This window comes from Giraffa tippelskirchi, chromosome 4, assembly GCF_054371585.1.
Source record: "Giraffa tippelskirchi isolate mGirTip1 chromosome 4, T2T-mGirTip1v1.2.pri, whole genome shotgun sequence".
NCBI classification, from domain to species: domain Eukaryota; kingdom Metazoa; phylum Chordata; class Mammalia; order Artiodactyla; family Giraffidae; genus Giraffa; species Giraffa tippelskirchi.
The window spans coordinates 198,528,929-198,554,363 of NC_137278.1; the positions used below are offsets into that span (position 1 = coordinate 198,528,929).

At 50.9% G+C, this 25,435-nt stretch overlaps 1 protein-coding gene across 2 annotated transcripts; it reads left to right on the top strand.

Moving 5' to 3' along the window:
* The first annotated feature begins 1,632 nt into the window (after nt 1-1,632).
* Nucleotides 1,633-20,520, top strand: FGF6 (fibroblast growth factor 6). Of its 2 annotated transcripts, XR_014051858.1 has the most exons (4): nt 1,633-2,223; nt 3,176-3,279; nt 16,153-18,216; nt 19,074-20,520. XR_014051858.1 is itself a non-coding variant. In XM_081484317.1 (3 exons), the coding sequence occupies exons 1-3, from the start codon at nt 1,878-1,880 to the stop codon at nt 16,327-16,329; spliced, it is 627 nt and encodes a 208-aa protein (XP_081340443.1). In that variant the 5' UTR covers nt 1,633-1,877; the 3' UTR covers nt 16,330-20,520. The 2 variants fall into 2 exon arrangements, 1 of the variants encoding a protein (XP_081340443.1); XM_081484317.1 differs by having other exon boundaries at nt 16,153-20,520.
* Nucleotides 20,521-25,435: the final 4,915 nt, after the last annotated feature.

Genomic DNA, 25,435 nt, shown 5'->3' on the forward strand with positions numbered 1-25,435 from the left:
CTCACCATCCAAGGGGCTGCCTCTTCCTGAAGTCGGAGCAGCAGCAGCATGAACACAAGATTCCAAAGTGGCCACGGGTGAGGGGATGTCTCCACCGTTCCTGGATGTTGAAAGGGTAAGTGTGCGCAATCTACCTGGAAGTCCAACGTGAAAGTCCATTTTTTGACAGTTCTGTTTTTGATTATTCAAGACCTTCCTACTTTGCAGAGAGATACTTTTTAAAAATTATATATATATATGCATATATATATATTTAAGCTAATTTTCTAACAAGGTTTACATAGTCGACCTGCTCTGTGCCCACTGGGTTCCAATCTTTCCTTGTTGTGGATGAGACGGTGGTGCAGGTGATGGGGGTGGGGGGCCAGGAGCCTGGGGGGCCAAGGGTGAGGCCTATGGCAGAGTGGAAGTTCACGTATTCTCTCTCCTACCCCCCACATTTTACCAGATGAAAGTAATCACAGAAGACCGCTGGGCTTCAAGGATTCTGAGAGGACAAAACGGACATGCAAGGCTTGGCGAAAATCCTAACCAAAGCGTCATCCAGGTGAACTAAGCAGCAGGACAGAAAGCAGGTGGACACCACGGACTGGAGGTGGGGACCCAGGCCAGGGACGGAACTTACAGTTGGAGGGGAAGGCGTGGGGTCTCAGCGAAGGCCCTGGGCAGCAGGCCTCATCCTAGAAAACTTCCCCATGCTGCCCACAGCCTCCACTGTGAGAGAGTGCTATTGAAATGATTCTACGAGGTACCCTTGGCCTAGAGCAAGCTCACTCGATTCATGGAAATCTCACTTCTACGACAGACGTCATGCAGAGGTTGCAAGCACTGGCTTTGGACTTCGGCCGACTTTATATGTTCTGGCTTTGTAGCTTACTAGCTGTCGTCATTTGGGCAAGTCACTTAAGCTCACCCCCTGCCTCACCTTCCTCATCTGTGAAATGGGAATGACAGCAGTCAGGTGCCAAGGGTGATCCCTGGTAGAAAAAGGGCCAGTGGCTCTGTCCAGGGCTGGACGCAGCTCCTACCCTCTGGCTGGTTGCCCTCCAGGACCTGTGTGGAGAACAGAAGCCCAATCCTACCTCAACTTCCCTCCACAATCCTCAAGACCCCTTGGATACCCCCCGTCCAATCCCTGTCTTCTCTTACTAAAGGGGTGCAGCTGTCCAGCATCCTCCTGGCCTCGGTGGCCCTCAACCACGAGCTCTTTCCATGAACTGGGTGACTCAAAGGCCCCGGTCATCACCCGCCACCACGCCTCCCTCATCCCTAGCTTTACCCTTTGCCCTCTAAATAAGGAAGCCAGCGCTGCCAGGCCAAGGACTTCTGCCCAATTTGGGTCCTGGGTGGCCTCTCGCCTCCCTCTTCCCCTGGGCCCCCAGCCAACTCCCCCTCCCTCAGAGATGCGCCCTGCTCACTTCATTCCTGCCTCATAGTTGGAATGACAGCGGCTCCCAGAATCTGTGGGGTGTGGGGAGGGTGCCGGGGGTCTGGGGAGGCAGCCAGGCCCTGGAGCAGGTTAATGTTACAGCCCTGGATAAGTGAGCTGGGCCACTTGACGTCAGGGTGATGATGGGTGGCAGGGAGGGCCGGGTGGCTGAACTATAAAGACAGGTCCAATCCAATATAATCAACTCAGGTTGGAGCGAGCAGGCCAGCCAGGCAGCGTTCCCAAGCCATGGTCCCTACCGGCCACGGCTCAGCCTGGGTCCCTCCGCTCCAGACCCAAGTGCCCAAAGCCGGCTTTGGTTTCATGTCAGCAGCCTTCAACTGCCTTCCAAAAATAAGCCCCTGCCACCATGCCGAGGGGAGAAAAACAAGAAGGGCGGTATTTTTAGGGCCATTAATTCTGACCACGTGCCTGAGAGGCAAGGTGGATGGCCCGGGGACAGACGCTGCTCATCACTATGTCCCGGGGAGCAGGACGTCCGCAGGGCACGCTGCGGGCTCTGGTCTTCCTCGGCGTCCTAGTGGGCATGGTGGTGCCCTCTCCTGCAGGCACCCGAGCCAACGGCACGCTGCTGGCCTCGAGGGGCTGGGGCACCCTGCTGTCCAGGTCTCGGGCTGGACTGGCTGGAGAGATCGCCGGCGTGAACTGGGAGAGTGGCTACTTGGTGGGGATCAAGCGGCAACGGAGGCTGTACTGCAACGTGGGCATCGGCTTCCACCTTCAAGTGCCCCCCGACGGCCGGATCAGCGGGACCCACGAGGAGAACCCCTACAGTGAGTGCCAGCCACAGCCAGCTGGGGAGGCCGAGGGCTGGGTCTCCAACAGGTCTCTGGTGCCTGGGGTCCTGTGATGAAGGAGGGAGGGGAATTCTCCACTTGGGTGCCCACTAGCTTAGCCACCTCCCCCGACTCGCTTTGCTCCTGCAGGATGCATAGGCAGAGGTCCTAGCATCCTCTGCCATCAGCCCACGGGGCCCCTGCGGCACTAATTCCTTTGGCATTTCAGGCACAGCCGTGGCCTTGTAGGACCACCGGGAACCCCTAGCCAGGTGGAGCCACAAAATGAGGGTGGAGAGAACTGGCAAGGATGCTTAGACCAGATTAGATATGAGCTGCTTTTTATTTCACTTCCCTCTTTGAGAGGAAAGGCAAGTCGTTTGCAAAATTTCCAGCTGCAGCTTGTCCTTCTTTCTAGTTCAGCTTGCCCCCAACCCCCATGCCCGCCCTACAAGTTGGTGGGTTGCTGTCTAGATGGGCTCTCCCCAGGAGGGGATGGGGCTGGAGGATCCAGGGCAGCCGTCAGCATCTGTGTGGCTGCAGTGTTTGCAAGATTAGATGGGCTGAGATGTGTTGAAATGCGAGGAGACATTTTAAACAAAGCTAATGAGAATTCACTTTTTTTATCCATGTCAAGGACCTCGTGTGATTAAGCCCATATTCGAAGCTACCCTTAGATAGATGCCCAGGTGGCCACCGGGATCTCTAACTCATATGTCAGAACTTCCCCCTTGCAGAACTTGATTGTTAACAGTTCAGTAGAATGGCCCAGACTGGCAACTCAGCTCCTAAAGTGAGATCAGGGTGGAGGCGATAGAAGGCCTGACTTTCTAGAAGCAGAAGGGTGGGCCTAGATGCCCTTGCTGGGGGGGGGGGGGTCACCTTTAGGTTGACATCCCACTCTGCTCTGCACAATCGTTGGGTAACACAGCCCCCGTCTCTTTGGCAGGCCTCCTGGAGATTTCCACAGTGGAGCGAGGAGTGGTGAGCCTCTTTGGGGTGAAGAGTGCCCTCTTTGTCGCCATGAACAGTAAAGGAAAATTATACGCCACGGTGAGTCCATCAGGCAGGGGAAGCTTCAGGCTGCACGAGGCCTGCCTGCGTGCTCAGTCGCTCAGTTGTGTCTGCCAGGCTCCTCGGTCCATGGGATTCTCCAGGCTGGAGTGGGTTGCCATTTCCTCCTCCGGGGATCTTCCCGACTCGGGAATCGAACCCACGCCTCCTGCATTGGCAGGTGGACTCTTTACCACTGAGCCACCTGGAAAGCCCCTGCATGAGGCCTGAAGAGTGTGCAATTGAAGAAAATAATGCAAACTCTTGAGCAGAGATGTGCATATTTATCTAGAATGAGGAGGGGGGCTGTGGGAGGAGCTGGTGCGAGTGGGGTGCTTGCAGCTCTGTGCTGGATCATGTTTTTCCTGATCCCACCCATCGGAGCCTTGTACCGAGAAAGCAACCATAGCTTAGAGGGCCATAGAGTCCAAGGGAAGCTGGAGTTCTGCATAAAGCTGCTGCCCAAGCTTACAGTCAGGCCCTGAGCTGGAGAGGCCCAGAGAAGCAGGCCTGTGTTTCAGCCTGGACCCGCTACTCCCACTGAGCCACCCTCCAGCCATGAGCACAGCTCGGGGAGAAGAAATGAAGCTCTTTTCCTCATCTTCATCGGTGCATGGACATCTCACTTTAAGGTTTTAAGCCCTCTGATCTCTGATCCCAGGCGCCAGAGAACCATGCCCCCCATTGTACCCCTTTGGCTGGCACCAGACCCCACCTCTGCCTTCTCCCATCAGCCGTCACCGCTGGTGGGGGCAATGCTAGCCCTTGGGTTAACCTCCCCAACTTCCACATTTTGCCACATCTCTGCTCTCTCTGACTCCTTCCTTCCTGGGTCTCCCAGCCCATAATTTTGGCATATTCCAAAACGTGGACGGGGAAAGCATTCCTATGAAGGCAGAGACACTGGGAGTTCTTGCGACCAAAATAAGAAGGCTAAAAAGGAAGACCTGTGAGCCATGGTCGAGGAATAGCAGAGTGACTATTTATGGGGAGGGTGTGGAGGGCCATTCTACCCCTGCATGGGGACAGACAGGAGCAGGAAGTGAACGCGGGGGCTCTGGGACCCAGGCCCGGCGTCCAGGGAGGATGTCCCAACAGACCAGGGCTGTGAAATACCCGAAGGGGGAGCCCAGGGGAGCCCAGGTGGCCTTGGCCTGTGATCTGCAGCGCTAACACCTCTCTGTCTGGGTTGGTTTGTGTGAAGACAAAACGTGGGTCAGAATCAGTGAGCCTCTGAGGACAAGTGGCTGGAGGGCAGGTAGGCTGGAGCTGGAACCACGTCCTAGAGAGGAGGTGCTTTTGCTGGGGACCTACAGGCATCACCTGCAGAGCCCAGAGGCAGGTCTGCACACAGACCCAGGGTCCCACCTGCAAAGTGAGGATGAGGATCAGATGCACCTCTCTGGGCTGCTGGGGAATAGTGCTTAGAGAGCATCCCCAGGGCTCCTGACAAACAGTAGGTGCTCAATACAGGGGAGTCATTTATGTTGTCTCAACACTGCCACAGGCTCTGCCCCCCTCATTTTAGAGACGAGTCTCCTGGGAGGACCCTCTGCCTCCACACCACCTTGGGAACTTGTCACAGGCCAGATTTCTAGGGACCCTCCTCAGAGATGCTCCGTCATTACGGCTGGATCGGTGGGGCCTGCATATGTTTGTTTTTATTCTTCAAGTTTCCCAGGTATTTCTGAGGTGCAAGCAGGCTTAGGGGCCACCAGGCTACATGGGCTTTGCAGGGCAGGGAATCCTCACTGGCCGAGGGTCACACTAGCGCTGAGGGCTGCTGGGAAATGATACTGGTCTGCAACAGGGATCCTCAGATGTCCTTTTCACCGCTCTTTGCATGTGTGATGGAGAGGGCGGGAGGCCCCTGGGGCCAGCAGGGCTTCGATGGAGTCGGTGCCCTGCCAGGTACAGCGGATGGTCCCCAACAGCACCTTCCCGGCCACCTGCATGTTGCCTGGATCCCACTGGTTGCAGAGCCAGGAATGGGGGCCGTTGGCTCTGAGCTTCTCCGCTAAGTGAATCTTTTGGAAGGAAACACAGATTACATCAACCCCTGTCTCTGCCACCATCATTAACAAGCCATTTAGTATTTCTTTCTCCTTACCCTGAAAGAAAGTTAACTGTGAGGTGGGGGAAGGGTGCAAACAGAGGGTCAGTGTGTCCACTTCCCCCTTGAAACCTGGGGTCCCCGTAGAAGAAGCCGGGGAGGCTGGGCCAGCAGGAGCGGACAGAGCGTTCCGGGACCACTAGGAAGGGGAGATTCTGAAGCGTAGGCTGACCCCTGATGCTCAAGACGCCCCTGACTCCTCACTCCTGGGCAGATGACTTCAAAGGGGGTCCACAGGACTCACTGAAGAGACAGAGTCCAGGAAAAAGGGGGGCTTCCCTGGGAGGAGCCCTGCCCACCATCTACACCTCCACCTCCTCCCCTCATATACTTCCCAGGGGCACCTTCTTGGAGGGGAGATCATCCTCCCTGGAGTCCCAAGCCACCACCAGATGCTTCTGAACCCCCTCCCCCCACCCTGCAGTGCCCTTCAGGGGCCGTTATCACAGTCTGAAAAAACAATTGCCAACTGATCCCGGAGCCAGGAAGACTCCTGATGGATGGTGATTTCATTCACACCATTTCCCTTTAAGCCCCTGGAGCTGTCTCCCTTCCCTGCATGCTCAGCTGCTACTATGGTCCCTGAGTGGGGTTTCTTCTGGGGGGTGGGGACCGCTGCTGGGGGGAGAAACAGAGGGAGGGGCAGGGGGCAAGGTAGGAAAATGAGTAACAGTCGCTAGGTCATGTCAGACTCTTTTACGACTCCATGGACTGTAGCCCACCAAGCTCCTCTGTCCATGAGATTCTCCAGGCAAGAATACTAGAATGGATTGCAATTCCCTTCTCCAGGTGATCTTCCCAACCCGGGGACTGAACCCACGTCTCCTGCATTACAGGCAGATTCTTTACAGGGAAATCCAAGGTAGGAAAATAAGCGCCAAGAAAACCCACCTAGAGAGTGGGCTCCCACAGGTCTCATCCCTTGGAAGGAGGGGTGCAGAGCCTGTGACAGTGTTTAGACAATATAAACAGCTCCCCCTTATTGAGCACCTACTGTTCGCCAGGTGCCCTGGGGATGCTCTCTGGGCAATACCCCCCGGGCACGTCTGATTGTCATTCCCTTTTGAAGATGGGAACCTGGGTCTGTGAGGTCTCAAGTGAATCAGGTTTGTGTGCAGACCTGCCTCCACAGGTGATGCCCTAGGCCTGAAGCAGAAACGCACCAGGTGTGTAGACTGACACCCAGGTTTCAGCTCCTAGCCTCCAGCCACTGTCTTACATCCGGCAAAGTCTCTAAGCATCTCTGTGCCCAGACCTCTGCTCCCTCTGATGGGGACGGAGGCAGGAATCAGTGAGTTCTAATCCCCTTGATCTTTTTAAAATTAAAAAAGAAAAAAAAAAATCAAAGATCTCCACCTGACAGTGGTACTGTTAGAATCCTTTAGCTGAGAAAAGTACATAGTGATGAAAAGCTACTAGGAATTCAGTTATGCCTCTCAGTGATTTTGGTTTTACTCAGAATAACTGTGCCTCCATCCGTTTCGTCAATGGCATCATGACAGTGGGTGAAGCGCAGCATTTGTTTCATCCACAGAAGCCTTTGGTCATTACCTGGGGCGTTACCTGCAGGGAGCAGGGGACCAGGTCTTTCTCTTGCTCTTAGCTGCTTCTCTCCCCTAGTGGGAGATGGAGTCTGAGCGGATGGGGCAAAGGGTCACTGGTGCTAACAGTATGTGGAAGGGTCAGAGATGGGACCCCAGAGCTGGGGGCAGCTTGCGCTGCAGCGAGGGGCCTGGGGAACCCTGCAGATGGTCTCCCAAATGGCTTTGTCTGCAGCCTGCCTGCTACCCAGGGCGATGCAGGAATGAAGAGTGAGAAGCACGAAGGCCCGGTGGAGGCATCTTCAAATGCTTCTAAGTTGCCGATGCAATTGTGTGTTAGGAACGGGGATTAGAAAGGACAGGTGTCTTCAGAGCTGGGAGGTGCTGTTTCTCCATTTCAGCTAGGGATCGAGAAAGCAGCAGTTGGGCTACAGGAGGAGAGGGTCTTGGGGAAAAGAGCTCTCTGGGTTTTTTCTCACCTCCCCCCTCCTTATCCATGCAACCCCCTCCCCAACTCCCATGCCCGTAGACAGCCAGGAGTAAAGGGGGAAAATGGCCCAGGCAGCCCTAGAAGGAAGAACTTTAAAGACAAGGAGACACTTCCATCAGTCTGGTGACCTACTGAACAAAGACCAGAGTCTGGGATGGCAGTCTGGTCCACCTCAGACTCTGAGGGGCATTTACGCCAGAGGTAACTCACGCCAAGACCCCTATATGTCCCCTGTATGTCCCACCCATCCCTGCAAAACGCCCCTCTCCACTGCCAGAACTAAACGCTTTAGAGCTTGGGTCCTCAGAAGTCCGATTAGACCTACATGGAATTTAAGACATTGTCACGCTGGGGCTTGGGGCCTGGCAGGCCCCGGCAATGTGATCCGGGGGAATTATTTTCATTTGTTCAAGTAATAATATACGGTAGCTGCTTTTCTTAACACGGCGTTCGCTTGGCTTTTCTCACCAGAGCTGAGGAGCCAACATTCCTGAGCCATGAGACTCGGCTCAGGGACACAAACGGTGAGATGAAGTGAGGGGCTGGTCTTGATGCCAGCCTGAGCATCTGTGTGGCCGTGGAGCATCGGGCTGGAGGGAAGAGTTCAGGGCCACGGTCTCGGCCTCCTGCCCCTGGCCGCGTGGCCACCTGAACACCAAGGATGGAGCAGAGAGGGACTCAGAGAGGAAGGGGCCAGGGAGAGGCAGGGAGGCTTTCAAAGCAAATTCATCCATGTCTCTTCTCACTTCGGATTCACACAGAATTCTGGGGAAGGCTTCAGCCAGTAAAGAATCTGCCTGCAATGTGGGAAACCTGGGTTCAAACTCTGGGTCGGGAAACTCCCCTGGAGAAGGGAATGGCAACCCACTCCAATATTCTTGCTTGGAGAATCCCATGGACAGCGGGGCCTGGAGGGCTACACTCCATGGGATCGCAAAGAATATGACACAACTGAGTAGCTAACACAACGTGGGGAAGGCTAGGGACATGAGGTGGGCTGGAGGAAAGAAACAGAGGTCAGAAACTTTCTGAAAAGTTGGGGATGGAAATTGAATAATCAAATCTGATGAGCAGAGACCAAAGCACAATGTATAACAGCACCATTGTGCACATTTAAACAAATACATTTTAGAAGATCTAGACCTTAGCAAAAGCCAGATTCTTCTATTGGATCAGGGAAAACACTCTGAATTTCTGGCTCCAATCTGGCTCAATTCCTTTCTTCCTGTCCTGTCCCCCGAGACCTCTGCCCCAAAATCTGATTCCTTCTCTAGAGTTTGCAAAGAAAGTGAAGTTGCTCAGTCATGTCTGACTCTTTGTGACCCCAGGGACTGTAGCCCACCAGGCTCCTCCATCCATGGAATTTTCTAGGCAAGGGTACTGGAGCCGGTTGCCATTTCCTTCTCCAGGGGATCTTCCCAACACAGGGATCGAACCCAGGTCTCCCTCATTGCAGGTAAAGGCTTTACCATTTGAGCCATGAGGGAATCAGAGTTTGCAAACCTCACATGAAACCTCTCCCTTGACCACCGTTTAGATCAGAAATGGATTCTCCTGGAAACCGGTGGGTAGGGTGCTCTCAGGGTCATAAAAAGTTAGAACCGGTTGGTGGGTGGACAGGGGGTTGGACAAAACTGGAGCGAGAACACGGACCAATCTCTGATACAAATCTTCTCTCAGTCCATTTTCTGGCCCATCTTCCATCCTCAATTCTCTCCCTATTTTCAGTTCAATTAAGTTCAGTTCAGTTCACTCACTCAGTCGTGTCTGACTCTTTGCGACCCCATGAATCGCAGCATGCCAGGCCTCCCTGTCCATCACCAACTCCCGGAGTTTACTCAAACTCATGTCCATTGATTCAGTGATGCCATCCAACCATCTCATCCTCTGTCATCCCCTTTTCCTCCTGCCCCCAATCCTTCCCAGCATCAGGGTCATTTCCAATGAGTCAACTCGCATCAGGTGGCCAAAGTATTGGAGTTTCAGCTTCAACATCAGTCCTTCCAATGAACACCCAGGACTGATCTCCCCTAGGATGGACTGGTTGGATCTCCTTGCAGTCCAAGGGACTCTCAAGAGTCTTCTCCAACACCACAGCTCAAAAGCATCAATTCTTCGACACTCAGCTTTCTTCACAGTCCAACTCTCACATCCATACATGACTACTGGAAAAACCACAGCCTTGGCTAGACAGACCTTTGTTGGCAAAGTAATGTCTCTGCTTTTTAATAAGCTATTTAGCTTGGTCATAACTTTCCTTCCAAGGAGTAAGCATCTTTTAATTTCATGGCTGCAATCACCATCTGCAGTGAATTATGAAGCCCAAAAAAATAAAGTCTGACACTGTTTCCACTATTTCCCCATCTATTTCCCATGAAGTGATGGAACCAGATGCCATGATCTTAGTTTTCTAAATGTTGAGCTTTAAGCCAACTTTTTCACTCTCCTCTTTCACTTTCATCAAGAGGCTCTTTAGTTCCTCTTCCCTTTCTGCCATAAGGGTGGTGTCATCTGCATATCTGAGGTTATTGATATTTCTCCCAGCAATCTTGATTCCAGCTTGTGCTTCTTCCAGCCCAGCGTTTCTCATGATGTACTCTGCATAGAAGTTAAATAAACAGGGTGACAATATACAGCCTTGATGTACTCCTTTTCCTATTTGGAACCAGTCTGTTGTTCCGTGTCCAGTTCTAATTGTTGCTTCCTGATCTGCATACAGGTTTCTCAAGAGACAGGTCAGATGGTCTGGTATTCCCATCTCTTTCAGAATTTTCCACACTTTATTGTGATCCACACAGTCAAAGGCTTTGGCATAGTCAATAAAACAGAAATAGATGTTTTTCTGGAACTCTCTTGCTTTTTCGATGATCCAGTGGATGTTGGCAATTTGATCTCTGGTTCCTCTGCCTTTTCTAAATCCAGCTTGAACATCTGGAAGTTCATGGTTCATGTATTGCTGAAGCCTGGCTTGGAGAATTTTAAGCATTACTTTACTAACATGTGAGATGAGTGCAATTGTGTGGTAGTTTGAGCATTCTTTGGCATTGCCTTTCTTTGGGATTAGAATGAAAACTGACCTTTTCCAGTCCTGTGGCCACTGCTGAGTTTTCCAAATTTGCTGGCATATTGAGTGCAGCACTTTCACAGCATCATCTTTGAGGATTTGAAATAACAACTGGAAGTCCATCACCTCCACTAGCTTTGTTTATAGTGATGCTTTCTAAGGCCCACTTGACTTCACATTCCAGGATGTCTGGCTCTAGGTGAGTGATCATGCCATCGTGATTGTCTGGGTCGTGAAGATATTTTTTATACAGTTCTTCTGTGTATTCTTGCCACCTCTTCTTAATATCTTCTGCTTCTGTTAGGTCCATACCATTTCTGTCCTTTATCAAGCCCATCTTTGCATGAAATGTTCCCTTGGTATCTCTAATTTTCTTGAAGAGATCTCTTATCTTTCCCATTCTGTTGTTTTCCTCTATTTCTTTGCACTGATCAGTGAGGAAAGCTTTCTTATCTCTCTTTGCCATTCTTTGGAACTCTGCATTCAAATGGGAATATCTTTCCTTTTCTCCTTTGCTTTTCACTTCTCTTCTTTTCCCAGCTATTTGTAAGGCCTCCTCAGACAGCCATTTTGTGTTTTTGCATTTGTTTTCCATGGGAATGGTCTTGATCCCTGTCTCCTATACAATGTCATGAACCTCTGTCCATAGTTCATCAGGCACTCTATCAGATCTAGTCCCTTAAATCTATTTCTCACTTCCACTATAATCATAAGGGATTTGATTTAGGTTATACCTGAATGGTCTAGTGGTTTTCCCTACTTTCTTCAATTTAAGTCTGAATTTGGCAATATGGAGTTCATGATCTGAGCCACAGTCCGCTCCCGGTCTTGCTTTTGCTGACTGTATAGAGCTTCTCCATCTTTGGCTGCAAAGAATATAATCAATCTGGTCTCGGTGCTGACCATCTGGTGATGTCCATGTGTAGAGTCTTCTCTTGTGTTGTTGGAAGAGAAGATAAGGAGCAGTGGCTGTGCTTTGCTGGAGCAGCCGTGAAGAGATACCCCACATCCCCATTTTCACTAATCCACTAACATGATGAGGTAATATCAATACATGAACATGATTTAAAGGGGAGAAGGTGCAGAAGAATATACCATGGAAATGAAGTCTCAGTCTCACTGGGTTTTTTTTTGGCCATGCCATGCAGCATATGGGATCTTCATTCCCTGACCAGGAATCGAATCCATGCCCCCTGCATTGGCAGCTCAGAGTCCTCACCACTGAGCCACCGGGGAAGTCCCTCCCTTTCACTGTTGTCTCGAAGACCCAGACTCTCCCCAGGGCAGCACTGTCATTAGGCCTCGTGTGCCAACCATCCTAGGAAGAACCAGCATCCCTATGTGTGGGCTCATACTGGCATCATATTTTAAAATCACACAAACAGGAGCAAACTACCCACGCCATTTGAATCTTGCTTCTTCACTGAACCATATGCCTTAGGGACCATCTCCAAACAGTGTGCAGAGAGGTTCTGGTTTCTTTATGACCGAGAGCATTCTGTGTGTGGCTGTCCCGTCACTAAGCGAAGAACTGCCCACCTGATCGACTCTGAGGCTGTTTTCAGTCTCTCCCTGTTATAAATGATGCTGCAGTGCGTGACTTTTATGCACAAGTGGGAGTGAGCCTGTAAGATAAATTCCTAGAAGTGGAAATGCTCATCAAAACTGTAGTTATTATTTTATTCTAATAAATATTGTAAATTTTCTCTTGACAGAAGTTATAGCAATACACACACCAACACATCCAATGAAAACTCCTAGGTCCCAGGCCCTCACCAATGAAAGTCTGTTATCCAACACAGCTCTCTTTGCAATCCGACAATTAAAAATGTGATCACACAGTTGCTGTTTATGTTTCCTTTAGGGTTTCCCTGGTGGCTCAGATGGTAAAGAATCTGCCTGCAGTGCTGGAGACCCAGGTTCCCAGGCTGGGAAGATCCCCTGGAGAAGGGAATGGCTACTCACCCCAGTATTCTGGCCTGGAGATTTCCATGGACAGAGGAGCCTGGCAGGCTACAGTCCACAGGGTCACAAAGAGTAGGACACGACTGAGCCGCTAACACTTTCACTTTTTTTCTGTTAGGCATATTTTCTTATGTTTAAATGCTACTTGCATTTCCTTTTCTGTGAACTGTCTGTCTATAAACATCCATTTTTCAGTCAGTTCATTGTTCTGAATACAGTAACAACATTCAATCTATTGAAAACTATATTATAAAGTATAATGCATTGTAAATATTTTTTTATTCAGTTTGCTATTTACATTCTTATTTTCTTTGAGGTGATTTTTTTTTCCAGGCAGAAGTCTAATTTATTCCTCTTGGGTTTTATAATGGCCTCTAGTTTTTTTGTGTCCCGCTTAGAAAGAGCTTTCTGACTTTTTTTTTTTTAAGATTCTCTTCTCTCTGTTTTTCTTTTGTTTTTGGTCCTGTCTGCATGGCTTGTGGTATCTCAGTTTCCAGACTGGGGACTGGACCCGGGCCTTGGCAGTGAAAGCGCCACTAGGGCACCAGGGAACTCTCCTTAAGTTTCTCTTTTTAGCATTTAAATATTTGTTCCTTTGGAATTTATTTTAGAGTTAGGAATAAAATCATACATCAAATTTTATTATTATTCCATTATTATTATTATTATTATTATTATTATTATTATTATTATTATTATATAAGATAGTACCCAGTTCTTCCAACACCATGTTTTCTCCAGTGAGTGGAATTGCCACTTTTATTTTATATTCATTTCATGCTCATGTTTGGATTTACTTCTGGATCATATTCTGTTTGTTGAGCTGCACCAGATTGTTAATTCATGCAGCATTATTTCTGCTCAACTTTGACCGTTGATCCCGAATTCACTTTTCCCTGGAGCTTTGCCCATGGACAGTCTTAGATCCTATGGTTACCCCAACCCCCGTATCCCAAGAGGCCCCAGGAGTGCGGGGCCAGAGCCCGGTCAGCTCTGTGCCCCCTCCCCCTGCCACCCCTCAGGCAATAAATGCAGGGCTTAGAAGCTAAGTTGTCCTACAACCCACCGCAGCTCTTTTAAACTTTATTTATTGGGGGCTGCTCTGGGTCTTGGGCGCTGCAGGGACATTTCTCGAGCTGTGGAGAGCGGGGTCTGCTCTTCGTTGTGCCTCGCGGGCTTCTCACTGCGGTGGCTTCTCTTGTTTCAGGGCACGGGCTCTAGGGTGTGCAGGCTTCAGTTGTTGCCACTCCCAGACTCGAGAACACAGGCTCAATAGTTGTGGCGCACAGGCTCAGTTGCTCCAAGGTACATGGAATCTTTCCAGACCAAGGATCAAACCTATGTCCCCTACAGTAACAGGTAGATTCTTAACCACTAGACCACCAGGGAAGCCCCCACAGCAAGTTTTACAGGAATGATGATCCCGGGTGAGACAAAACCTTTACTGCTTTTACTTTTGACTAATCTATGAATCAGTTGGAGGAGAATCATTATGGCAATACTAATTATTTTTCACTTTGCTGTGTGCCAAGCCTTATACCAAGGACTCTCCATGCATTATTTCAGTGAATGCTCCTTCCAATTCTATGACAGAATTATCCTCACTGCTCCCATTTTACAGATGAGGAAGCTGAGGTTTAGGAGGTAAAATCACTTGCCAAGTTCACATAGGTAAATAAGAGGTGAATTGTCACATACGCTTCGCCTACTTTGATTAGTTTCTTTTTCCTACTTTGGGACATTTCTTTCTTCATTCTGCAAATATTTTTGAGCACCCATAGCAAGAAAGATAAAAACTTCTGAAAAACAGAACTCCCTAGTGCAATATTCAAAAGCCAGTTGACATGGCTGGTGCAGACTTGAAGGAAATGAACATCACAGGAAGGTGCCTTGTAAACAGTAACCCAGGGATGTGAGAGGGAAAGAGGGGAGGCATTCAGTGAGGGGGTGGCAAAGGGAGGGGTGAGTGGTACCCAATGTATTACCTAGACGATGCTCACTGCCCCTCACTGGCTCTCACTGCATCCAAGAGCCATCCCTTTATGGGCATCCATGAGCCCCTATTAGAGCATCATTCATCCAATGTCACCTGCTCAAAAGGACACAGTCCTTATCTCAGGGAACTGGGAGTCCCCTGGGATGGCGCGTTATTTTCAGTGCTGTCGAACTGGTCCAATCGGAGCCCCAAGGAGCGAGCTCATCACCCTTGTTCATAAGAGAAAGAGGCTCTCGTCCACCCCACGCCAGCAGGGTAAGACCGGGCCCTCATAGTACGATTCCACTTGAGAAGGTCAGGTGACACCCCTGACACAGCCGCTCAGCCATTGAGTGGGTTTTTTATAGCCGATGGCCTCAGTCGGCAGGAAGGAGTCGGGTATTATGCTCGGCTCTGTCTGTGTTTCATTCTGCATTTCTCTAAAGACCAGAGCCCAGGCTTTCTGGCCCCCAAGGGAGCGACCCCCACCCGAAGCCCAGAAATCCCCCCAGCCGGGGGCAGTGACCCGGGTGGGCTTGAGCAAAGTGCCCTCTTTTTTCTAGGAATAAAGGAGGACTTGGGTGATTAATTGGAGCTGAACTTGTCAGTGTGTGACGGGAAGCCTGACCCTCAGTTTCTGAACAGGTGATCCTCACACGACTCTCTCCAGAGGGGGCCATTCGTCACCGGCCCCAGACTCCATGGCACCACAGGTCACAGAGGGAACCACGTTCTGTTCCCCATAAAGTCTCTGCTCATCACCATCTCATTCCTGCCTTTCTCTGGAGAACAGTGGATTCCGAGGGGGCACCAGGGCTTCACAGGTGGCTTGGTGGTAAAGAACCCGCCTGCCAATGCAGGAGACATAATGAGACACGAGTTGGATCCCTGGGTTGGGAAAGTCCCCTGGAGGAGGAAATGGCTACCCACTCCAGTATTCTTGCCTGGAGAATCCCATGGACAGAGGAGCCTGGTGGGCTACAGTCCATGGGGTCGCCAAGAGTTAGACACGACTGAGCAGGCACACACAGGCGACACCAGGCACCTCTGGGCTCAAAATCAAAACCAAGGATGGGCCTTTTAAGGGGCAGCACGCTTGGGCCTTAACCTGGGAAAGATGGGATGAGGGATCCAACAGGAGAGAGAATTACTGTAATAACCAGATGCAGGTGTACTGGGAAGGCCTCAGAAAGTCGTCCGTCTCAACCTCCACTCACTTGCCCCTCCTAATGGTCCCCCAGCAGGCGGCATGCAGAGAAGGGAAACAGGTCTGGAGGGGAGACGGCTGCCCCAAGGTCACAGAAGTGAAGCCGCTGATCAAACCCCAGTTCTCAGTCCTGCTCCACTAGATCCTCTCTCAGCAGACTCGAGAAAACAGCCTCTTCAATCCTTTTCCTGGTGCTGTCTCTGACCATAATAAATTATCATCCAGGTGTTTAGTAAATAAGTGCCCATGACTGGCAGTCAGGAGCACCCCCGCTCTCCACGTGACACAGGCCGTCCACCCACATCCCTGGGCCTGAGTTTTCTCATCATGAAGTGGGGGAAGGCGAGGCGGGCCCACAAGAGCTCCAAAGGCCCCCCTGTTTTCAGCTTCCAGACTTCTGCTCACCCAGGATGGCTCAGAGTTCCCAGCGGTCATCCGATTCGGGGAGGCGAGAAGTCCGAGGCCTGCTGGGCTTCATTCATCACTGATGCTCTGCTGTTTGTCCATTTCCTCCGCAGCCCAGCTTCCAAGAAGAGTGCAAGTTCAGAGAGACCCTCCTGCCCAACAACTACAACGCTTATGAGTCGGACCTGTACCGAGGTGCCTACATTGCGCTGAGCAAATATGGACGGGTGAAGCGGGGCAGCAAGGTGTCCCCCACCATGACTGTCACGCACTTCCTCCCTAGGATATGAGGACCCCGGAGGAAGGCTCACAGGTGGAAAGCAACGTCTTTTCTGTTGGAATTTTGCACAAGTGGGCAGTTCCCCCTCCCCCTATTCCTTCTGAGTCGAGCTCCTTCTCTGCTTGGGAGAGGGGGAGACTTGAGCCGGTACCCAGAGCCACCAGACCCCATGGTGTGTGACCCAACTGCGGGAGGGGTTGCAGACAGGCTCCTAGAATGGCAATGGATCAATCCCATGCTCTGACTTCAACTGAGGGGAGAAAGTCCAGAGACACTCATGGAAGCGGATTCTGGGTGCTGGAAAAGGAGGGGAGGAAGTGTGCGTGCTGATGTATATCCATACATCTCGGTCTATATGTACAGACATCTCGGTCTATACCATCAGAGCCAATGCATCTGGGCATCTCCGAACAGGTTTCTTCCTCTGGGCATCACCAGAATCTGCCTGCAAGAATGTCACCTGTCAGCCCAGCAGGATCAATGCATGCTTCCACTCTGCCTCTTTCCAATCACCTTCCCTCTCAGAGGCTGCTGACTGCGTGGGTTGCCCCGGGGGCAGGGGCAGGAAGCAGCTGTCCTCTAAAGTGCAGAGAGGGCAGGGGGACAGGGCTTAAGATTTAGCTGCAGACCAGAAAGAGTGAGCTGGTACTCCAGGCATCCTTGGTGTGAGGGCTCTGGGGACCCTGGGACACATCGTCGGGGAAGCTGGGGGAGACGATGTCCCCTTTTCATGGAGGAGTGGGTCGGAGCAGTGTGTGAGGCAACTGGGAGAAAACCAGCTAGAAGCAACGGAATGGATGGGGCGTCCTAGAGAGAGCCTTTCTGCCCGGAGAACTCAAGTGCTGCGCGTGGTCCAAGAATAAGCTGGGGCCAGGCTGCCTGCCCGTAACTTTTCCTCACGTTGAACCGGGTCTTATTTTAACCTCAGATGACAAGGATCCTAATAATGGCAACCTTTTTGGCGAGCATCGAGGGGTACAAAATAGGTCATGAAGGAAGTAGAGAGGTTTCGGACTTCAGATGCTAATTCCTCTCCAGTAACAGCCAGGAAACTCACCCAAGTTCTCATCTGATACCCTCACTTCCTTCTCAGCCGGCCTCCCCCACACACACACCAGTGCCTGGATGCAGCGGAATTGGGCATCGTGACCTCCAGAGTTTGCCCCCCGACCCTTTATAGTAGGAGAAGAATGATAATTCGGTGAAATGGAGCAGCCCAGCTGAAAGGGCTCCTTGCTGCCACAATGCCTTCTTACCTCCCAGCCTTTGAGAGTATTTAAAGCAGAGGTGCCCCAAGCGACTATAAATGTTGTCTGCCTGGAGCCTTTGGATGCCTGAGCCGTTGGGACGTTCCTAAATCTGAAACCAGAGAGACCCGGGTCAGAGCGTACATATTTTCGGCGGACGTGGACGGGCGGGTTACAAAATGAGCTGACACCCTCCGTGACTCTCAGAGGCCCCGGCCAGCAAGACCAGCCCTTTCTCAGCTGCAAATATCCTCGCCTTTGACACACCTCTCTATTTGCAGATGCATCCAGCTATAGATAGAGCCGGGATGAGCTGAAGGCAGGGGCTGGCAATCCAAGGGAGAGACACCCTGCTGGTCGCCTCCTCTGCCCAGCACATATCAGGGCAGACATGTGCTGGGGGAGGGACAAGAGGCTGCACCAAAGTGAGTGAAGATGCAACAGACAATGAGAGCTCAGGATGAGAGAGGACGCAGCCAAGTCTTGAATGGAAACTGGATGGAGCTGAGGTCTTGGTCAAGCAGAAGGGGAAAACATCGGTCTGTCTTGACTGTTTGTAATATTTCAAGTGTAGGTCTGCTTGGAGGCAGGGGACAAAACGGATTGTTCTTCAGGAGGTCTTGTCCTGAGCAACTGGTCTGTTTAACAGGGTACGTCAGAAACCGATGTGCTCAGAAGCTGAGCTGTGGGTCAGCTCCCAATAGGATGCAGTGGGCGTGTAGGGGGTCTGGGTGGGGACGGATGGATCACAATCTGGAGAGGAGAAGGAAGTCACAGGTCCCAAAATATTGGTTCCTTTCTCCCCCAGGTGCTGAGCTCTCTTGGCAGAAGGCTCTTCTAAGGAGAGTCATGAGGCCTCAGATGGTTAGATCTTTCCTGCAGTCCCCTAGAGGCTTATAAAAGTGCCCAAATCCTGACCAGGAGTTTCCCCAAATGTCCACTCCCATCTCTGATGCTGGGAGGGAGGATGAGAAACTCTCAAATGCCCGGATCGGGCAGGCTTGATGCCCGTCGCTCCAGCATAACACATTGTCTGACATCCCTTGGGCAGCTGGGCATCTGTTCTCACTGGTACCCGGGCCCATGGTTTCAGTACTTCAAAACCTCTGATGTATGGCTGAGTCACTGACTCTTTAACATCCTTCCCATCCAAAGGAATTCTCCCAGGGCTTTCCCTCTGACCTGTGAGCAACTGAGGCTTAGGGAAAAATCAACCCCCATCCATAGACATGGGGTTGGGGCAGAAACAGAGTGAGGTCTGCACAGCTGCGCAGAGTTCTCTCCTTGCTCTTCCCCAACCGAGGCCTGTGCTCAGCCGTCAGCCCCATTGGATCCAAAAGGCTGCAGGGAGGTGGCAGAAGAAGGGAACAGAGGTGAATCGTACCTTCCTGCCAAGCATGTACTAAGAATGTCTTGGGTCCTCCCTCCCCCAGATCCTGAGCTCTGACCCCGGGTCATGCAGTTTTTGTAGCTAAATGGCCTCTGTTCCATCCCAAACCATCTCCAGGAGCTCCAGGCAAAGGCAGGGCTCCAGGAGCCCAGAAGATGCCTTGTTCCTACTTCAAGAACAAATGATGTGGAAGAGAGGAACAAGGTACACCCCCTGAAGGTGGCTTCTCAGCCGGGACGACTTAGCTCAGGACAAAGAAGGGGGGCCGGGCCCGTGAAGAATAAACCCCTCGCTTTGGGCAGCCGTGGGTAGACCGCAGAGGAAACCAGAAAATGCCCTGCTTGCTCCTGCAGGTCGCTCACTACCTCCTGACCCCGCCCTCCCCACTTACCAGTGGAAAAGCAGAGTACAACTTTGTGATGGACACTCCATCATTCTTCTCCTTCATACCCTCCCCTCTGCCCCCACGGCCCACCACACCTCCAACGTACATGCCAGGCCCCTGGTCAGGGCTGTTCTGGGGCTTAAGAAAGAGGGGAGGTTCTCCTGCCCTCTGCTCCAGGTGACAAACTTATCTCCTGCAGACACATCGCTTTCTCCCCAGGCCTGGAATTCTCTCCCAGTTCCATCCTATCCGGAAGCAGGTGGGACTCTCCAGCCCAGACTTGCTCCGCCCCTCTCTCATCCTGGATCTCGGACCCTTCCTCATCCTAAGAGAATCCTGGAGGAGGAAGAAAATGCAAGAGTTTGTGAGCTGTCAGTCTCCTTCCCCCCATAGTTGGATGTCCGTCGCCTTTGCCCACCCTGGACCACAGTTGCTAGTACAAACTGAATACGGTCACTGACCTCTGGGACAAGCTCTCTGCCCTCCCTTTCCTTTTTGCCCCTTTTCATGTGGACACAAGCTAGATCACTCCTACCTCTTTCTATCCCAGTGCTTTCCCCCAAGGGCTCTGGGTCCGTCACCACCAAGGAGGTGTTCTCTGCCACCCACCCCTTCCGCACCTGCGAAGTGGGTTGCTAGTATTTCTACCCTCTCCTTTCAGCAAGAACTCAACCATTCATTGTGCTACCTCCCAGGAAAACACCAATGGTAGGAAAGTTAGGGTCAGGGCCAGAAGACTAGATGGAAACCCTGAAACCTGTGCTTGCCCCAGAACTGGTGCATCCTTTTCCCTGGACAGGAGGCAGAAATGACTGTGCCCACAGCCTCCTGAATCTAGTCCACCCTGCAGACAGCTCACACAGACCCGTGTGTGGATGCCCCACTGAACAGCAGATTCCAGCACCCACACTGCTGGACCCTCACATGGGTTCTCCTTCCTATTAATATAAATCAATCAGTACCTCAGGCTGCATCCCAGGGCAGAGCCTGGGTTTAGCAGGTAGGAAAACGCAGAATTTGTTCAGTCATGTGCTTGTAAAATGTGATGCTTCTATTTTTTTTTAAATATGTATGTGCTATGCACAAACCATATCGTGTTCCACCAAAAAGGAAAAGGTCTTTTTATACGTTCCTCTAAACTGTTTGACTCCACTCCTATTAAAACCGACAACAAATCTCTGGGCTGTGTTTGATTCTCCTCTGGATTCTTTTTCTCCTCTCAAGGAAGGAGGCAAATTGGAAAGAGAAAGCAGGATTGCATGGTGCTGTGGATTTTTAAGGCCAGAAGCAGTCACATGGGTTGCTTCATCCATTCTGTATTTTGCAGAAGGGGAAATACAGCCAAGGAGGGAGAAGGATGATACCATCGGCCATGGTGGACCAGGGAAGCCCTGGTGGACCAGAGGGCTTCCCTGGTGGCTCAGCTGATTAAGAATCCACCTGCAATGCAGGAGACCCAGGTTCGATCCCTGGGCCAGAAAGATCCCCTGGAGGGGGAAATGGCAACCCACTCCAGTATTCTTGCCTGGGAAATCCCATGGACAGAGGACCCTGGCGGGCTACAGTCCTGGGGTCACAAAGACTTGTACACGACTGAGCGTGTGCACACACATAGTGGACCAGGAGCTTGGTTATGCACACTTCTGGGGCCATTAATCACATTCGTTACTCATCCACATATTCCCCCATCCAGGAATATTAATAGTTTGGGGGCACCTGTCTCTGAGATGCACTTGGATAGGTTTGGGGGTGGGCATGTGAGTGAACAAGGCAGAAACAGGTCCCTAGCCTCTCACAGACTTGCATTGAAAATACAAAAATCACCTGTGAATGTATTAAAATGTAGATTCCGAGCCACACTCCCAGCGTCTAAGCCTGGGTGGGCCCAGGAATCTACCCAGGCAACCCCGACATTGCAGAGTCCTGGTCTAGAAGGATGACTGAACTGGTAGAACATTTGGGCCAAGAGAGACTTTATAAGTCATTTCTAAAAATCTTTTCATGGGTTAAAAGAAGAAGGCTAGGGAGTGTAAGTTTCTTACCCAAGATCACCCAGCCAGACGAGACCCCTTCTCTCCTTTCTGTGCACTGTCCCCCACCATCATCAGCCCCTCCACCTCACCCCTCACTCCTGCACCCGCACCCCACCACAGGCCCTGGGGGGATGGCAGTGTGTCTTCAGCTGAGCAATGATGGGTTCTTAATAAACCTACGCACTCTTGGAAAAGGGCTTCCCTGGTGGCTCAGATGGCAAAGAATCCACCTGCAATGCAGCAGACCTGGATTCGATCCCTGGATGGGGAAGATCCTCTGGAGAAGGGAATGGCAACCCACTCTAATATTCTCGCCTGGAGAATCCTATGGACAGAGGAGCCTCGCGGGCTACCGTCCATGGGTTGCAAAAGAGTCGGAGACGACTGAGCAACTGACACTTCCACTTTCACTTTCTGCTGGAAGAGCCACCTGGTCCCGTACCCTCTTTATCTCACCCTTGTGTTTATCCATGCAGCTAACGTCTCTGAGCTCCTACTGTGTGCCCAGAGACCACACTGGCCCCAGCAATATTGCTGTGATCAGTTATCCGTGGGCTCATATACTAGCAAGGAAGACAGACATTAAAGGAATAATTTAGCAATTTGTGATCATGAGGCATGAATGACAAAGTCCAAGGCTCCCACGGGGGCACAGATCAGGGTCCTGTATGGATAAGGGGACCCATCCCAGTGAGAGCTAAGCTGTGAGGGGAGTCAGTCACATTTCAGGTGAGTGAGTGGGTGGGTGGGGTCAGGGGAGGAGGGGTGCTCTGGGGGAGAGAGGCTGTTGCATGTGTTTGAAGGGGCAGGTGGAGCTGAGGGAAGAGTCAGACATGACTAGGTGACTGAGCATGCTCACAACATAGGCAATGATCTCTGTTGCAGATGTCTAGGACCTTAAGCAATTTCTGCAGACATTGTTGACCTTCACAAGTATGGGTGCGGGATTGTATTGCATCTAGTGGGTAGAGACCAGGGCTGATATAGTACCCAGCACAACCCCGACCACAGAGAACAGTCAGTGGTGCCTGGGTTATGAAAGCCTGCAGACAGGTATGGGTGCCCCTCTCACTTGGCCTAAAGTTTCTTTGTTTTTGGCTGCATCAGGCCACTTATGGAATCTTAGTTCCATGACCAGGGACTGAACCCACACTCTCAGCAGGGGAAGTTCGGAGTCCTAACCACTGGACCACCAGGGAAGTCCCTCAGTCAGCCTGAAATTCATCACTGACTCTCCCTGGAGACCCAGGTGAAGCAGGAAGGCTCTGAGAGAAGTACCTCTCCAACCTCCTCCGCATCCCCAGGAAGTCCTGTGCGGATGGGATAAGGCAGTAGGCGATGGAGGATTGTCCAGAGTGGAGGCTGGGCAGATGAGTAGGACCCAAGGGAAATGAAGTGAAGGCCCCACAGGTCCTTCCTCTTCTCTGTCACCAGCATCTCTGTCACCTTCTCAAACCCGGGTCAGAACCCTCCCCCCACTGCCCTGCTCCTGCCTCCACCCATCCCATCCCAGCCAGCAGGACTCTTGTTCAAAATTTTATCCCTAAATTGTTCCTTGCTGTTCAGTTGCTAAGTTGTGTCCGACTGTGAGACCCCATGGACTGCAGCACGCCAGGCTTCCCTGTCCTTCACTATCTCCCGGAGTTTACTCAAACTCATGTCCGTTGAGTCAGCGACATTATCTAACCAGCTCATCCTCTGCTGCCCTCTTCTCTCCTGCCCTCACTCTTTCTCAGCATCAGGGTCTTTTCCAATGAGTCAGCTCTTTGAATCAGGTGGCCAAATTATTGGAGCTTCAGCTTTAGCATCAGTCCTTCCAATGAGTATTCAAGGTTGACTTCCTTTAGGATTGACTGGTTTGATCTCCTTGCAGCTCAAGGGACTCTCAAGAGTCTTCTCCAGCAGTTTGAAGGCATCAGTTCCTCAGCGCTCAGCCTTCTTTATGGTCCGCTCTCACATCTGTCCTGATGCATCCCATGAATTAGTCAGCTGTGGCCACCAGCACTCACTGGCCACCTCTTATCTTCTCCATCCGAAATGACCCTCCCCACTCCCTCCCCAGGGTTACTGTGGGGCCCTCTGATCTCCAAGGATGCCAGGAAGGTAACACGTCTTGATATTTTATGGTCTTCTAGTCATTTTTAATTGGAAAAACCCAGCTAAATAACAATAACAAAGCAACAAAAATTAAATAATACATAATTCTTGATTAAGAACATTTTAAATTCACACACAGCAATTAGGAGGGTGGAGGGAGAAAAGTAACAACATTTGGAAAATAATAGGAAATAGCATGAATTATATTTTTAACCTTATTTTTACACCTAGATAGACTTTTTCCTTATAGAATGTGCTATGTGTTTCTTGATTGGCAAATAAAATTGTGTTTAGGAAACTAAAGATGTAAATATCTTACCAAGAAGAGCAAAGAACACTTAGCAGGGGAAAAAAGCTATTTCCTCATGTTTTCCAAAGTTTTCAAAAACTTCCCAAAACATGTTTGGTAACTTTCATCCAAATCTCCTCCTATACTTCACATTGTTATTTAACTTTTTGGCTGAGTACTTTTTCTTTTTCGAGCTTTATTGTGATATAATTGACATATACCATTGTGTAAGTTCAAGGTGTATGATACAATGATTTTATATATCTATATACTATGCTTAGTCACTCAACCGTGTCTGACTCTTTGCGACCGCATGGACCATAGCCCGCTGGACTCCTCGGTCCATGGGGATTCTCCACCCAAGAATACTGAAATAGGCTCCTACTCCAGTAGGCCATGCCCTCCTCCAGGGGATCTTCCCAACCCAAGAATTGAACCAGGGTCTCCTGCATTGCAGGCAGATTCTTTACCAGCTGAACTACCAAGGAAGCCATATATATACATATAGATATGTATATATATATATATATATATATGTGAACTTATTACCAAAATAAGGTCAGATAATACAGCAATAACCTCACATAATTACAATTGTGTGGTGAGGACTTTAAAAAATCTACTCTCTCAGACAAGTTTCAAATATGCAATACAGTACTGTGAGCACTTTTCACTTCTTTTATGTTTGTTCCTCTGGGCCCTGCAGGGTCTCCTGGATGAAGTCAGGGTGACCCACCGTCAGACCCTTTGGTACTGCCCCCTTGTGGTCACTTCCTTCATCACGGTGGTTGGGATCCACTGGCTGTCAGGAGGAGTGGTGACTTGGACGCTAATTTTATGAATAGACTGTAGTCCTTGCCTAGAAAGAGCTGACGGCCCTGAGGGGAGAAGTAACCTGCCCAACTGATGCTGCTTTCAATCAGAATGAATCCGAGGGTGCCCAGGAAAAGATGACTCAGCAGAGGGGTGGAAAGCCTCGTGGAGGAAGAGTGGCTGGGGCTGGGACCTCATGGGTGAAAGACACGTGGAGAAGCAGAAGGGCTCTGCTAGGCTCAGAGATGAGCCTGAGCACAGGCCGAGCTCAGGATGTGAAAACACAAGGTAGGTTCTGCTTAGTGGGGGTTAAAAATGAGGACTCGGGTGGCAGACTGGTGTGGGGGTGGGGGGTTTGTCAAGGCTTGGATGTGGCATTCAGGAGCTGTTCCATCACGTTGTTTTGTTTAGTTGCTCAGTCAGGTCCGACTGCAGCACATCAGGCTTCCATGTCCTTCACCACCTCCTGGAGTTTGCTCAAAACTCAAGTTCATTGCAGAGAAGGCAATGGCACCCCACTCCAGTACTCTCACCTGGAGAATCCCATGGACAGAGGAGCCTGGTAGGCTACAGTCCATGGGGTCAGGAAGAGTCAGATACAACTGAGTGTTCACTTTCACTTTTCACTTTCATGCATTGGAGAAGGAAATGGCAACCCACTCCAGTATTCTTCCCTGAAGAATCCCAGGGACAGAGGAGCCTGGTGGGCTGCCGTCTATGGGGTCGCACAGAGTCGGACACTACTGATGCGACTTAACAGCAGCATGTCCACTGAGTCAGTGATGCCATCCAGCCATCTCATCCTCTGCTGCCCCCTTCTCCTTTGGCTGCTGCATCTTAGGTGGATTATTTAAGCCTCGGT

Bases quoted from the DNA above. Each gene is read 5' to 3' on its own strand.
- FGF6 (XM_081484317.1), top strand. From the start codon at position 1,878: ATGGCCCGGGGACAGACGCTGCTCATCACTATGTCCCGGGGAGCAGGA. The intron at 2,224-3,175 runs GTGAGTGCCAGC...TCTCTTTGGCAG, and splicing joins CCACGAGGAGAACCCCTACA to GCCTCCTGGAGATTTCCACA. The intron at 3,280-16,152 runs GTGAGTCCATCA...TTTCCTCCGCAG, and splicing joins AAGGAAAATTATACGCCACG to CCCAGCTTCCAAGAAGAGTG.